Raw genomic sequence first — 15719 nt, 5'->3', positions numbered from 1 at the left:
GATGAATAATAAATAGTTACTTGGTATCAATATGCCAAATAAATATTTTGGTTTGTAATACCTGTGCACCTTTTATCCCCTCCCCCTCAAAAAAAAACCAAAAAAACCCCCACGTGTACCAAAATATCTGAAAAAAATTAAGGGAACTTAATAAATGAAGAGAGAAAATGAAATACTGACAGGCAAAGGAAAGAAAGCTAAACACAGCAGACTGTTTGAAATACAAACAAATGAAAAAGTCTCATTTGTGTCTGCGTATCCTAGCATTTGGCAATTGCAAACATCAACATGAGGTTGCCTTTAGAGTCTTCACCACGACTGTAGTAGGGTTGTCACACCTCAGTAAAGTTATACAACAAAATTACAAGCTGGTCTATGGAGACAAGGGGAAAAAAACAGTTTTTTTTTTCCAATTGAACAAATGATCTTAACGCCCACCCCCTGAAGTTTGTAATATTTATTAGACTAAAATGGGAATCAACAACTGGACTTAGGAAAGCCTGTGAAGTAGACTACATATACATTGACTACTATCCTGGTCTGGAGATGTACTGATGGTAATTATACTTTTTTTTAAACTATTTGATTGTGCTCAGATTGTATACAGCAAATCTAGTGATCCAATTTCTGAAAAGTATGCAATGCTTTATATATATATATATATATATATATATATATATATATATATACACACACACACACTTTGTACTTTTGTGGGAGGGGAGGCAGTAGCAGGAAGAGACATTTTCTGATTAATTTATTTTAAACACAGAAAGCAGGCCTGCAAAAACAAGGACAATCTGAAACTCATATTGCCAACTTGCCCTCTCTTCACTTGAAGCTGCAATCCACAAAGCTTTCTTGTCTGTACTTGTGCACCAGCATATTCGTTGGAGACGAATATGCATTATAATGTTTGCTGTGTAAGTGCAAAGGAAATGGGAGGGATAAATTATTAGTTTCTTTTTTCTTCTTTCAGGACTGTCAATTACAGAAATATGAGTGGGGAGATTTTCCAGTACAATATGAACCCAGAAAGGGAAACTTTGTTCCAGGAATATCTGGCAAATCAAGGAACAGTAGTAAAGCCCTATTATTGGCAGACACTGAGCAAAAGCTGTGCCAAATGCCCCTACCATATACGGACAGGTGAAGAAGCAAGAGTCCCTTATATGGAATTTCATAAGGCCTTTGGATTCCCATATGGGCTAATGAGTCATCAAAACAAACACCTTATATTCTATGAACTGAGGAGCTTCTCTGGGACATTAGTCCAAAAGGGCCATGCAACCAATTGCATTAAGTATAACATCCACCCAGAGTCCATGTTATTTGAGATGGGTGGCTATCTGGATGCACTTACATATGACTATGACAGCATCAGGTACATAATTCTTTATTCCAACTACTCTCCTTGTAATGAAGCTGAGCACTGCTGTATAAGCAAGATCTACAACTTCTTGACAAAGTACCCAGACATTTCCCTCTGTATTTATTTCTCTCAGCTTTATCACACGGAGGATGATTTCCCCGTGTCCATATGGAACTGTGAAGCTTTACGAAGCCTTGCCAGCTTGTGGCCTCATGTGACTTTGAACCCATTATGTGGTGGGGTCTGGCATTCCCTCCTTTGCAATTTTGTGAGTGGTATGCCAGAAGCAACCCTTTATCATCCAATTTTACCTGCAAGAGCATTAGCTGACCAACAAAATTCACATAAAATTAACAACATAACAGGAATTAAATCTTACTTAATGAAAGCATCTCCCCAGGCAATATATGAAAATCTAAAACCCCAGCAGAATTTGCAGCAAGACTATTTTGCTAACACACCCTCTCATCAACTTTCACAAATGATGAACGGCAGATTGCCACCACTGATGAGTCACAGCCATTTGGTGCCTTTCACAAGCAAGTTTCTGCCTTTTGGGGGGCAACATTTATATCCCAAACCTAAAAATATTGTAAGGCATTTAAAGATGCCCAAGGAGTTATTTAATTATACCAATCATTCCCAAACCTTTTCCCATGGAAGACCTGTTCAGGTGGTAGAAATCACTGAACAACTTTTAAGCAGCAAGACCACAGATACCAAAGGGCAAAAAAAAAAAAAAAAAAAAATCCATCTCTTATGAAAGTTAATACACAGAGGGACTGGATGGTTCAGAGAACTGTGATGCTCAGGATATGGAAACTTTCACCTTTAGAACACTCGTTTAAATCCAGTCTAGGCCAGTAATGATGAAAATTCAGTACCTGCCCATGACTTTTAGTGACTTACAATAAATGAAGTTGACGGTCTCAATCTGATTTTTACTGGAGAGGTGTCCACATCATGTAAGACGTCAGCATAACTAGTATCCTTGTTGGAAGCCCCGGCACAAGGCAAGGATGAAAAGGACAATATAGATCAAACACTGCCTGAATCCCTAGAAGTGGTTCCTTCAGGTAAGGGTGGACATACATGGGGGAACACTACACTCCCACTACTTGTCTTGTGAATAAAAAAGCCTTTACCCTCCAAGGTTGCCACCTCTCATCAGCCAGAAGTTCATGTAATATGATTTTTAAATTAGATTTTAAAAATATATAAGATTAGAAATATATAAAAAATGAAATTGAGTGAACACCAAAGAGATCTCTTTCATATCAAGTTTAAAAAGGTGGTGCTGATAGCATATAGAGTATGAAAAGTGAGTTGTTTTATAGATCAGTGCTTTCACTGTTGTAATACAAAATATTTGTTACGAATATTTAAAGTGTTTTAGTTGCAGCGTTCTATAGCAAAGCTGGTAACTTCTGATCTCTAGCAAAAGGGGCTTTGAGTGATGTTACAGAAACCTTAACCAAAAAAATACCAATTAATTCTGCAAAACCAATTCTCCCACTCCCTTTTTATTTTTGTGACCTTGATCTTGCAAGGTGCTGAGTGATTTCACTTCAGGAAATTCAGGGGGACAACTCACTTGCATGAATCTTTGCAGGGTTAAGGTCACAGTATGAGAACTCTGTACTTCTAAATCTTAGTAACATGCAATCCTCTGGGGCCCTCTTCAATCCCGATTGAGTTTTTCCATTGACTTCAGTGGGAGTTGGACTGGAATTTTAAATTGAACTTCTTAATGTATATACAATTATTTTAAAAATGAACACATTTATTTAAAGGAATGCATGATAAAAATCTTATTTAAAAAGATTATCTGTTGTTAATACCTTAGACGATTAAAATGGAGTGTTTTTTAAAATGTACTATGTCTGTATTACTTTCTGCATTTCACTCAGCTTGAACAGTAAAAGTTGGCTAGTCAGTTTCACTTTTGGTTTAAAGTCAATTTTAATTTCCCCTTGTTATGGATTAGCACAAGGCTTTTGAGTTTGGGTTCCCAGCACCAGAGGACAAAGTTTAATGTCCTAGAATAATATATTGTTTTGAGTATTAGGAAAGCATTATGATTCATATTAGATTCTGTAAAATCCTTTTTTGTAAGTCCCAGATTTTGAACTCAAACTACTTACCAATGTCTATTTAACATACAATACTAATATAATTTATACCTCAAATCTGATTTCAATATGTATTAAGGACTATTGATTAAAATGTTTATATCAATATAAAGGAAGGGATTACTGTTTGAAAATAAGAGTAGGAACAGGGAGTCAAGTTTTTGGGGTTTTGGCCTCAACTCTGTTACTGATTCATCATATGACTATGAGTAAAACTCACTATAGCCCAAATTCTTGTAGTTACCTCGATTTTTTAAGAGCCTGATTTTGGATACTTTGGGCTAGCAACACCAAGCATGCCTGCTCAAAAAGGAGACAAGTGAAATTGAAAACCTGCCCACCTAGAAACTGCAGCAGCCAAAATCAAGGGGCACTGCTGAAAGTTTGGACACTTCCGTGCCTCAGTTTCCCCGTCTACAAAATGGGGCTGTGAGCGCTAACCCTTCTCCCGAGCAGCTGGGTGGGGTGAATGAATTCGTCAGCACCAGGAAGCACTCAGGGGCGCCCCACTGGAAAGCGCTGGAGAAGCATTGCAGGAAGGGAGACAGGCCTCGGGAGCAGTAACCTCCTTCCTGCGGTAGCCCCTGAGGACAGACGGGGGACGGGCCACACCGGGGCTGCCAGAGATAAGCCGCACCCCGTACACCGGTGCGTATTGGGGGCTCACACCCACCCGGCGTGCAGAGGCTCAGCCTAACCCAGCGGGGCCGGATCGGGGGCTTCGCGCCGCACCGCGCCGCGCCCCCTCAGAGGCCACGACGCCCCCATACAGCGCCGCCTGGCTACCAGAGACCGCTCCTATGGTAACAGTCCTCCTCACGCCGGGAGAACACGTGACCACCTCCTGCCGACCAATCGCAACAGCTCACCTGCTCCTCCCCAGACCCTGCCTTCCTCCGCCCACTTGAGGGTTGCCTTCTCTACGCCTCCGCGCAAGGCCTGCCGGATGCCGCAAGAGAAAGAGGAAGTCTGTTCAGAACACATGCGCAGAAGGGGGAGGTGCGGAATTTAAAACACGCATGTGTAAAAAGAGACTCGCAGTTGTGTTGCGCATGCGCCCACCCACAAACGGCGAGCGCGTATGGCTATTACGTAGGAAGAGACTGTCGATCGAGCACGATCTTTCCTACTGCGGAAGTGAGAGGCGGAAGGAACTCTGCTCCTTGCGCATGCGCAGTGTTGCTCGCTGCGGGCAGTAGGGGGCGGGCACCGCCTTGCGGAGGGGAGCGGACGAGAGGCGCCGGTAGGTTCTGGGGCGATGGCGAAGAACACGGTGTCCTCTGCGCGCTTCCGCCGCGTGGATGTGGATGAATATGACGAGAACAAATTCGTGGACGAGGAGGATGGAGGCGACGGCCAGGCCGGGCCCGACGAGAGCGAGGTGGACTCGTGCCTGCGGCAATATCCTTCCGCCAACGCCGGAGAAAGAGTCCTGGCCCCTGGCGCTGAGGCCAGGAGCGCGAGGGGAGGAGGGGGCTGGCCCCCTGCCCTGCCCTGCCCTGCCCGGTTCCGTGCCGAGCCCCGGGGCGGGGAGTGGTCCCCAGCCCTCGACTGAGCCTACCAGGCTTGTAGGATGCCCAGGGCACAAGAAGGGGGATGGGGCTCGCCTGTGCCACCCTGCATTGAGTGTGCCAGGGTCTTGCTGGCCTGGAAAGTTACTGTCTAGGGGAAGGGGGAGAGGATCCTCCATGTCCAGTGCTCAGATTCACCACAGCCCTCTCTCTCTCTCGAACTGGTCTCCCCTGTACATCTGTGGCTCCCTAGGGGCAGGCTTCAGGTTGGGCAAGGACAGCCAATAGCACCTAGCCCCACAGAATGAAATAAATAACTGTTGTCTTTGAGTGTAAGTGCAGGAGTAGGAAACACACAGATTAAAACCCAGGTGTTAGGTTCTTAAACAATAGATTTTCAATTAAATGTGTTCCAAACAATGTAAAACTTCCTAGAGTGTCTCTGTCTAATCCCTGGCTTGAGCACCCTGCCATCCATGGAGACAGTTGCCCCTCTACAATTGTATTTATATATGTTAATATTAGTCAGCTTTTTTTATTTCCAGTTCTCTGGGGCGGGAAGACACTTGAGGATGTGGTCTTGTCTGTCCTCACAAGAGCAGGAGGGAGGAGCAAAGAGAAAGCCCTGCCCTCAAACCCCTTTTCTTAGGCTTCAGGGTTGGAGGAAGTGTGCACTCTGTGTGGTTTTCCTTTTATGGGAATAATTGCACCCAGTCCGTGACAATCTGATTGCTTTTCACTTCCACATATTAAAGCATTTCTCTTCAGGAGTGCCTTTTCAAGGCGAGGCTGAACCACGTAGGATTAATGACAGGTTTCAGAGTAGCAGCCGTGGTAGTCTGTATTCGCAAAAAGAAAAGGAGTACTTGTGGCACCATAGAGATTAACCAATTTATTTGAGCATAAGCTTTCATGAGCTACAGCTCACTTCAACGGATGCATTCAGGGGAAAATACAGTGAGGAGATTTATATACACACAGAACATGAAAAAATGGGTGTTCATCATGCACACTGTAAGGAGAAAAGGAGTACTTGGGTTTTGTGATTCAGTTTTGGCAGTTCCTGGAGGTGGGGGGAAAAAAAACCTGAAAGGCAAATTTCTGTGCTCAAAACTGTGAAACCCTTTAAGAAAATTCAAGTGGGAGCTGCTTAGCTTCCTTTTCTGTACAGTCAGCAGGAAGCCTGAATTACCTATGTCTCTAGAGCATGTTTTGTGCTCCTTCTGGTTCATGACAGTGATGAAGGTAGTCTTGGAATCTTGTTGTTCTATAATGAACTCTATCTGTGGTGCATATTAGTCATGTCACTTAATGCACGACTGGGAGGTTTTTAGATACCACAGTGGTGGATGCAGTATAAGAATCTGAATAGAAAACTCTCCTAAATCATAATCAACTACAGTGTGATGAATTGACTGACAGATTGACCTTTCTTTTCAATGTTTAGTTTGAGGTCCTGACTGATGGTATTTTTCCAATTTATGGGCCACAGATGTTCCCACTAACAGTTTATTTCAGCAATCACATCATTCTGTATTTTGCAAACAGCCGTGCTATAGCTTGTTGCATGATATTTTGCCATTATGTGTGGTGTTTGAAGATAGAATGGGTGGAATGTCTAAATGTTTCTATTATTTGGATCCTTGTTCTGTGATTGGTGCTCTCCAGTACTGAAAACTGGACCACCTTAGTACTGTCCCATTGCTTTTAGTAATTGGCTAGTATTTGTTACCTTACGTTGCACTCACTGAAGTGTTCAATATGGAAGATGTTCTCTCAGCAACTCCATAGCTGATATTCCGAGTAATGAACAAGTTCCATGTGAACCCCACTGTATTGTGACTAGCTCTACTGCTTTCCAAGTCCTTGTTTCCCCATCTTTCCTTAACCATTGTTCACAGGGAACATGATGGCTGCATTGCAGGCAGCCCTGAAGAATCCTCCAACCAACACCAAGAACCAAGCAGTAAAGGTGAAGTAATCAATAACTCTCACATTTATATGCCATGCTGTGAATTTTCCTAATTCTTTGTCCTCTATAGATTTCTCACTTCCCCTCTCGAGACTTATTAAGCTCTTCCCTTTTGCCAAACTATACTCTGCCAAAGTAGGCCTATGAAAAAGGCCCCAAAACAGTAGGCACTGATTGGCTACTGTGTTGAGTCCATAATTCTAGCTAACAATAAGAACTTAGAAAGTATAAGCACTCCCAGGATAGAGTGACTATACTGTGCACACATACTTGCCTGTTGGATAAGGCTCCCAAAAACTAGTTTTGAGTGTTATGGATGCCCAAAGCAGACTGAACGATGCACAGATAAACTATAGGAATCTACCATACTGTAGCCACCCACACAGCTCTGTTTAAAGTGGAGTTCTGCTCTAAGCATTCACTCTGTAAGAATATATCTGTGGGATTCCATGTTTGTTTGTGACACTAGACCAAATTTCCCAGTAAAGATTGCTTTCCCCCAACTGCCAGCCCTACAAATTTACTTGGGATTGTGAGAATCACTTAACGATCTTGCTAGCAAGGGCATCATCAAGAAAGAAATTCTGCAGATAATTTTGCCCTTTTTTACATCTGTGACAATGTTTCCTTCACTAGAATTGCACTGGTATCATTGAAGGTATAATACAAAGACATTAGGGTTGCATAGGGGCTACTGTAACTTAATTCTGATGTAGGGGGCAAATAAATCTAAGTTGCTCTTCCACAGTTAAGTTGCTTCTGCAGGGCTAACTGTAGTAAAGTATTAAAACTTCTGACAGTGAAATACACGACACAGTACACATGGGGCAGATCAGCTGTACAAAGTAGTGCCATTGTACAAAGTGTTTTTCCACTTGGAAAAAAGACTTAAAATATGACTGGTGTCCCAAAGCCTTGTGAAAACCTGCAGACCTGGCAGCTCTGTCTCGCGAGCTTGTTCTTGGCATCATTCTTATTTTAGAATAAGAGCCTCCCACCAAATCACTGTTGCTACTACATATCTGAGAAGGCTCACTAAATCAAATGGCTGCAGGATGTGTCTGCTTATTGGGAAAGATAATGGCTATAATTCCTTTGGGAAGCAACTGCAGACAGTACTTGCTCAGTGGGATTATACACAGGAGGAATCCATTCTAACAGTTAAGGTTTCTTTTATTGCTGCCTCTCAAGCGGTTGAGTGAACAGAGGAAGAAAATTACTTTTTGGGGGCGGGGGAGAAGAGGTTGATGCTTACAGAAAGGGTGATGATAGGACCTAGCCATGCTACACAAATTCTTGATCCTGAAATGGCATCAAGGTCAGTTCTCAAAAACAGTTACCTGAAACATTTGGTGCTAGTAGTTGTATTTCAGCATGGATGTGACAATTCAGCTGCTTTTAACTGTGGCTTCAAATGTTTGGGTTGGCCCCTGTAGATTAAGCAGTCATATTACCAGGAACTATTTCATGCTGGTAATGCTGACCGGGCCTTAAAGATGTTTTCCAAAGATTTTGTAAAACATTGCGTACACAGAATTAAAGCAGTAGTTATAATACAGTAGTCAATGGGGGAAGAGAGGGAGTAAAGCTAAGGTATCAGACAGTGCTGAGTAGGGATACTTCTGAAATTTGGGAGCAGACTCCTTTAAGATCACTTCTGTTCCACAGCAGTGCTGTCCATCTAGACAAAATGTAAAATAAGAGGAGGCTTAGGTTGTGAGAGGAAAGCCAATCAAACCCTTAGTCTTCTTAGTTCAAAATAAGTTGGAACTTTCCGGTCCATGACACATTAACAGTGATAAAGTTCAGTATAGCCCTTATACAGTACTATGGGTGGAGTCCTGCAAACAAAAGCCAAGCTTGGTGAGCAGAGATAGAAACCTAGAAGAGAACAAGCTTGTTACAAACCCAGTGAAGAAAATGAGTGTCTCTTTTTTGAGACTAGCTTCCTTTGCCCAACTGGGGATGTGCTACCTGTTTAACTTATCTAAAACTTAATTTCAAATTAATTACATATGTTAGCTGTAAATTGAAATTCATTTAGAATTACAGATCTGTGTAGCAAAGTCAGTTGAGGTCATGCTGTCATAGGGCAGAGGTGGACATCTGTTCTACAGTTTGCTTGACAACTTGGTGTGTGTATGAGCTGCCTTAACAGAACATTTTTGCATTGTTAAAAATAGAAATGTTCTGCCTCCCAGAGCTGAGAGATCATTAACATTTGGCCGCAGACCATGTGAGTATGGATCAGCTCAGTTCCAGGTTGTGACTTTTTCCCTCGTTTACAGGATCGTGCAGAAAGCATTGTCCTGAAAGTCCTCATCTCTTTCAAAGCCAATGATATTGAAAAGGCAGTACAATCTCTGGACAAGAATGGAGTTGATCTGCTAATGAAATACATCTACAAGGGATTTGAGAGCCCCTCTGACAACAGCAGTGCTGTGTTACTGCAGTGGCATGAAAAGGTGTGTTGATGGTCTGTCACTTTTGGCCTGATAATTTGCGTTAGCAGAGACCCTTACATCCAGGACTCTGTCTTGAGTCCAACAAGAATCATCCTTTGTGACTAAGTGCCTCCTCTGCCTTGGTGGGTCCTGCGGTTATTGGTGGATTTGCTCGCCTCTGAGATTCAGAGCAGCCCTTGCTTGTGGCTCAAACCTGCCATTCACTCAGCTAACCTCATCACTGGCCAGCATAGAGAAAAAGAAGGAGAATAATCCCCACAGTCTCTGGGGGGACCTTTCCCTCTGGTAGGACCCACAGGTCAAACACTCCTCCAGGAGGGGGGAGAGGGATCGGGGGAACCCAGGCCTGCCCTCTACTCTGGGTTCCAGCCCAGGACCCTGTGGATCACAGCTGTCTACAGTGTTTTGTGTAACAGCTGTGTGACAGCTACAACTCCCTGGGCTACTTCCCCATGGCCCCTTCCCAACACCTTCTTTATCCTCACTGCAGGACCTTCCTCCTCATGCCAGGTGGCGTTTGTACTCCTCAGTGGTCCAGCAGCACACCTTCTCACTCCCTACTCCTTGCGCGCCCCTCACTGACTGAAGTGAGGTCCTTTTTAAACCAGGTGCCCTGATTAGCCTGCCTGTCTTAATTGGTTCTAGCAGCTTCTTTATTGGCTCCAGGTGTCCTAATTAGCCTGCCTGCCTTAATTGGTTCCAGCATGTTCCTCATTGTTCTGGAACTGCCCCTGTTATCTTACCCAGGGAAAAGGGACCTGCTTAATCTGGGGCTAATATATCTCCCTTTGATCACTCTTCTGTAGCCATCTGGCCCGACCCTGTCACACCTTCTTCCCCTTAAAATTCCAGTGTTCATATTGCAACAGTTGGGATGGGAAGGACAAGGTTCCCCAGGGAACCATGTGAAATTAATACACACTTCCTACTGCATATTGATGCATGCAGACTTTAGAGGTGAAGTTTGATCATGTATTAGGTAAAAATGAAAATGAGCCATTACATACTTCCTAAAAACTGTCGTCTTGCACCGAGGCAATATAATCTAAAGGTCAAAGCTGGGGACTTAGCTGGGAATAAAACCCAAGAGTCCTGACTCCCCCAGTGACTCTGGCTTGTGCCAGTTATCTAATGCCTGAATCCATTTCCACATCTATAAAATGAATGTAGTAATGCTTCCCTATTGCAGAATGCTGACGTTTAGTGTCTGTAGAACACTCTGAGATGTTCAAATGAAACGTACTGAAGTCCAAGTAGTAATTGTTTGTCTCTGGTTATTGTGGCTTTATATTAACTGTTACTTCTCTGTTTTCAGGCTCTCGCTGCTGGAGGTGTAGGGTCCATTGTCCGTGTCTTGACTGCCAGAAAAACGGTTTAAGTTCAGCAGCCAGTGACTGCTTGCCGTGGGTGTGCAAAATGCTGGTACAATGACCAAAACAACCAAATGCCACTGCTGCCCTGGGGGTAGCATCTGTCTCTCAGCTTGCCTTCCTGCTTCCTCTCTCATATCTATGACAAAATATGCATATCTGAGTTCCTTTTGCTGTTCGGGTAATAATAGAGGTGCCATTTTATTTCTAATAGGAGTATTTGGTACTCTCAAAAGCATTTCAGTGACATATACACAAGTCTTTGTGTAAGATGATTTACATTCATGTATTATCATGCCAGATTTTGACTTGACTTTCCAAGCAGATACTGAGGGACTCAGGGCAGTGTCTTAATTCTTTAGCTAACCAGGCAGTGTTCAGTGTAAGCTGTGTGTTTTAAAAGATGGTGCAGCTATTAATGGAAACTGGACTATGCTTCTCCTGTTCAAACTCTGAACCCTACAGCAGCAAGTACAGTAGAAGAACAAGCTCTGGCTCAAAAGAACCAGAATATCCATCCAGTGAGTTGAGTATTTTTTCCTATCTCACCTTTATGGTTTATCTCTGTTTCCTTTGATCATTCAAGTCTTGGGTCCACAATGGGAGAGTCACACTGTTGCAGAATTGTCTAAGGCATCACAACACAGTTGTATGACATATTTAAGGATGACGGTCCATTTCCCCTGGGCTTTAACCTAGTGAAGCTTTCCTTTTTTGGACCTGAGATCCTGATGAGGAAAAATAGAAGGGGCTGTTATACAGTTAAATCCCATTGCAGCATGTTGGGGCGGGGCAGGGGGGCAAAAAGTGATTGTAGCTAACACAATGTAGTAGCTGCCTTTTAGTAATCTGAGAAATGCAGACTGGTGCCTAATGTGTCCATTGCAAAGCCCCTTGATCAGTGTTCAGGTACATGGGATCCAGAAGAGATTAATTTCTGATCCTAATAGGTACGCACTCCATGTTATATTTCAGTACAAAGTGACTTGGGTGAATCAAGTCAAGTCCCCAAAAAAGACAGGTGCTTTTTAAAATAAAAATTTTCCAAAGGCCCAGTGCACCCCAGCCCAGGGATAACCTTGAATGTGTATGACCAGGAGCAAGGCCAGCCTGTGTCTTACATTCACATTTTACACCAGTTTAGGAGGAACTCGTGAAAATCTTTGCTGTTTTTTGATACTTGCTTTTTTTTGTAAAATTATAAAGATCAGATAATAAATTGTCACTGAATATTTATTTAATGTTTCAAATTCCTTGGTGTTAATTGTTCTGATAGCTTTATTTCTGAATTTGGGAAATTCACACAGTAACAGAAGGATTGAGGAAGGAAAAAAGCCGAAATAGTCACCTGACTTCTGCTCTTCACCTCCAGTCTTTTTCCTGCCAAGGTTGTTTCCGCAGCAGCACTTTGCACGTGTAAGTAATCATAGGCCTGGATCATATTGTAACAGTCTTGAATGCTCTACCTAAATCAAGATATGTGGACACCAACACTATTCAAAAATGTAGCTGTTTTCCAACTTCATTGGGTCCTTTTTTTGCACACGGACATATCAGTAAGAACAATGAAGAGATTTTTAAACTCATTCCCCCACCCTACTTTCCTTATGAAAAATGATTAGCTAGGAAAGGAAAAAAACAATAGCTCCTGAAGTCTCATTCTTGTTAGTTCCTGCTTTTTTTTTTTTCCCTTACATTTTTTTTTAAGTGCTGAAAACTTTGTGGCTACTTCATGTCTAAGTGAATATTTTCATCCTGGCCTAATTCCCAAAGAATTACTCCATCACTGAGCAGTGGATTGCATGGTCACTTTTAAGTGCTTATGCATAGACTAGTTGCTCTCTGAATAGGACTTAGGCCATTTCAGTGAGTAATGATTTTGGGTGTATCCATTTTTTTGGTGCCCAACTTGACTGTTTTAAAGGGGCCTAATTTTTCAAAGGCAGGCACTTTGACAGTCAAGGGTCAAAGATGCCTTAAGTGAGGCAACCAAAGTTACGAGTCACTTTTGAAATGTGCATCTAGCATCTACAGTTTTCTTACCAGTATTAAGTTCACATTTAGTTGTGAATTGGAGTTTGCGGGGAGAAGTCATGAATGTACATGTAAGGATGAGGAATAGTGACATTTGTTCCACTAGGAAAAAAGCTTTCTAAGCTATATTATTTGCATTGAGTGAATAAGTCCAATTTGTTAGCATTGTCAGTGTTTGCTCCACAGTGGTCTCTGCAGTAACTAATTACAGCTCTTCATGTAACTTCGCTCCCTCCATACGAGCTCCATTGCTCTGGTTGGGGAGTGTGGGATCACAGCCTGCACTCAAGCAGTTACCTATTTATTCTGCCTTTTCTGAAGTCAGTCTGAGGCACCCAGCAGTGATTTGCCCCACTGCTAGTATCCACCACCTAATTCAGGTAGTCTTAAACAAAACCAAGATGTATTGACAAATTACAGAAAGAAAAAACAAACGAGGGCTAGGGACAAAATACTTTGCTAGTCAAACACTACAGAAAATTTTGGTAATCTGGGCCAAGTTCATGTTGCACAGTGTTAAGATAAAATATGGGAAAATCAGGTTTCTCTCTCCCAGCCTAAAGTCTGTTTCCTTTTCCCAGTTCCGTGTGTCTCACAAAGAAAAGGTATTAACTAAATCCTCTTACCACTTATGGGATCAGTTCTGTGCCCTATTTAACATACACAAAAACAAACATCCTACCAGCATGATGTACTACATATTTTATCTGCCTTTCAGTCCCAACCAGGTCTGGACAATAGACATTATTCCCATTTCCACTAGTTCATGTACTGTCAGTCTCTTGCTCATTTTAGTGATATGAGATACATTATTTAGGCATGACTGCAGTACATTTGATTCATAGAAATCTATAAACCATATCCAGTTATAGCTGTCTTTAAGGTCTATGTGAGGAGCTGCATAAGGAAGCTTATTACTGAAAGAACACTGCTCTTCCTAGGTCATGGTGTTAATAAAGAAGAAAAACCCAGTACTGAAATTACTCAGCCTGCATTTGAGTGGTTTAGAGAGGAAGAAGATATAAAGCATGACAAGGTCACACTAGTCCTGATATGCAGAAGATGATTTCAAAATTCCAGCTGTACTGAGTAATAAGAGGGCTGGGGTAATAAATGACTGGTTTTAATGTGGCATCAGGCTAGGATAATTCATAGCGCGTTGCTCTGTGAATGGCCCCAAAACAAGCTCTATTAACAGAGAAATAATTGTTTAGTTTGTCTACTTCCTGTAATGTTCAGTTTTACTTACAATGATTATCTACTACCATGCACTACTTAGCCTGTAAAGAAGCCAAGGCCTTTCACATTGCCTTATACACAGATTTTTCAATGGGATCTCCCTGTACTCCTGCAACATGTCCACCTTTTACAAAAGGCAGAACTACTCTAGCAAATAGGGAAACCTGCGTAGGCATTCATAGGCTTTTAGGGTTATCACCTTTTCAGCAGGGCAAATATGAATCAAGCCCAGTCCCTTAAGGTAACGCTCACTCTTCCCAAAGTGGATAATTCTAATCACATCTATACAAGGTTAGCTGGCAGACTCATCTCTCCTAATATGTCCTCCACCTCGCTTTCTATTCCTGCTGTCCCCTGTTCATACTTCTCCTCCAGCTAGTTCCCATCTCTTTTGATGCCTTTTCTTCACTATCCCTCTTTGCCCTTTCTCAAAGTAAGGTCCATCATACCTGATTCTGCCATTCCTTCCTCCTTCTAGCTAATGTTAGTGGTGCCTCACTTTCTTCCATCCTAAATTCAAAGACCTGATTATGATCTAGCAGGCAGTGACTCTGAAAAAGATTTGGGGGGGATCCTTGTAGATAATCAGCCGAACATGAGTTCCGACTGTGATGCTGTGGCCAAAAGAGCGAATGCATCCTGGGATGCCTAAACCGGAATCTTGAGTAGAAGCAGAAAGGTTATTTTACTTCTGTATTTTGCACTGGTATGACAACTTATGGAATGCTGTGTTCAGTTCTGGAGCCCACAATTCAAGAAGGATGTTAATAAATTAGAGAGGGTTCAAAAAAGAGCCACAAGAATGATTAAAGGATTAGAAAACACACTTCATAGTGATAGATACAAAGAGCTGAATCTAGATTAACAAAAAAAAGGTTAAGAGGTGACTTGATTACAATCTGAGTATCTACATGGGGAGCAAATATTTAGTAATGGGCTCGTCAGTCTAACCGAGAAGGGTATAACATGATTCAGTGTGCGGAAGTTGAAGCTAGACACATTCAGACTGGAAATAAGGTGTACGTTTTTAACGGTAAGAGTAATTAACTATTGGAACAATTTACTAAGGGTCATGGTGAATTCTCTGTTACTCACAATTTTAAAATTGAGATTGGATATTTTTCTAAAAGATCTTCTCTAGAAATAATTTTGGGTACGTTCTATGACCTATGCTATACAGGAGGTCAGACTAGATCAGGGGTTCTCAAACTGGGGGTCGTGAGGTTATTACACTGGGGGTCGTGAGCTGTCAACCTCCACCCCAAACCCTGCTTTGCCTCCAGCATTTATAATAGTGTTAAATATATTTTAAAAGTGTTTTTAATTTGTAAGGTGGATCGCACTCAGGCTTGCTATGTGGAAGGGGTCACCAGTACAAAACTTTGAGAACCACTGGACTAGATGATCACACTGGTCTTCCTGGCCTTGGAATCTATGAACTGAGCTAGGCACTGTACATACATCTTTGAAATCAACTGATGCTAGAATGTGTCAGCTGCCTTCAGGTGGCACTAGATATTCCAAGGCAGCAAGGACAGCTACATCTCGATGCCATGGATTGATTGCTATAAATATCTATGTGTCTTCTGGATGTGATGTGTTAAGTAAAAGAAGATGCGTATAG

At 42.3% G+C, this 15719-nt stretch overlaps 3 protein-coding genes across 5 annotated transcripts in view; 2 read left to right on the top strand and 1 right to left on the bottom strand.

Moving 5' to 3' along the window:
- RGL1 (ral guanine nucleotide dissociation stimulator like 1) overlaps window positions 1–4497 on the bottom strand; it is a 157270-nt gene extending 152773 nt beyond the window's left edge. For all 3 annotated transcript variants that reach the window (XM_048860422.2, XM_048860425.2, XM_048860426.2), the window contains exon 1: window positions 4374–4497. The gene's annotated coding sequence lies outside the window, so the exon portion shown is untranslated. The remainder of the gene's footprint in view (window positions 1–4373) is intronic.
- On the top strand, window positions 1025–3249 carry APOBEC4 (apolipoprotein B mRNA editing enzyme catalytic polypeptide like 4). The gene has a single exon (XM_048860429.2). The coding sequence runs from the start codon at window positions 1026–1028 to the stop codon at window positions 2133–2135; it is 1110 nt and encodes a 369-aa protein (XP_048716386.2). The 5' UTR covers window position 1025; the 3' UTR covers window positions 2136–3249.
- Window positions 4498–4666: 169 nt separating the features above from the next.
- On the top strand, window positions 4667–12058 carry ARPC5 (actin related protein 2/3 complex subunit 5). Its single transcript, XM_048860430.2, has 4 exons — window positions 4667–4906; window positions 6916–6987; window positions 9276–9452; window positions 10768–12058. The coding sequence occupies exons 1-4, from the start codon at window positions 4763–4765 to the stop codon at window positions 10828–10830; spliced, it is 456 nt and encodes a 151-aa protein (XP_048716387.1). The 5' UTR covers window positions 4667–4762; the 3' UTR covers window positions 10831–12058.
- Window positions 12059–15719: the final 3661 nt, after the last annotated feature.

Source organism: Caretta caretta, chromosome 8 (genome assembly GCF_965140235.1).
Source record: "Caretta caretta isolate rCarCar2 chromosome 8, rCarCar1.hap1, whole genome shotgun sequence".
Taxonomy (NCBI): domain Eukaryota; kingdom Metazoa; phylum Chordata; order Testudines; family Cheloniidae; genus Caretta; species Caretta caretta.
Note: the sequence above shows the minus strand (reverse complement) of the source record. Positions and strands in the feature narration are given on the sequence as shown.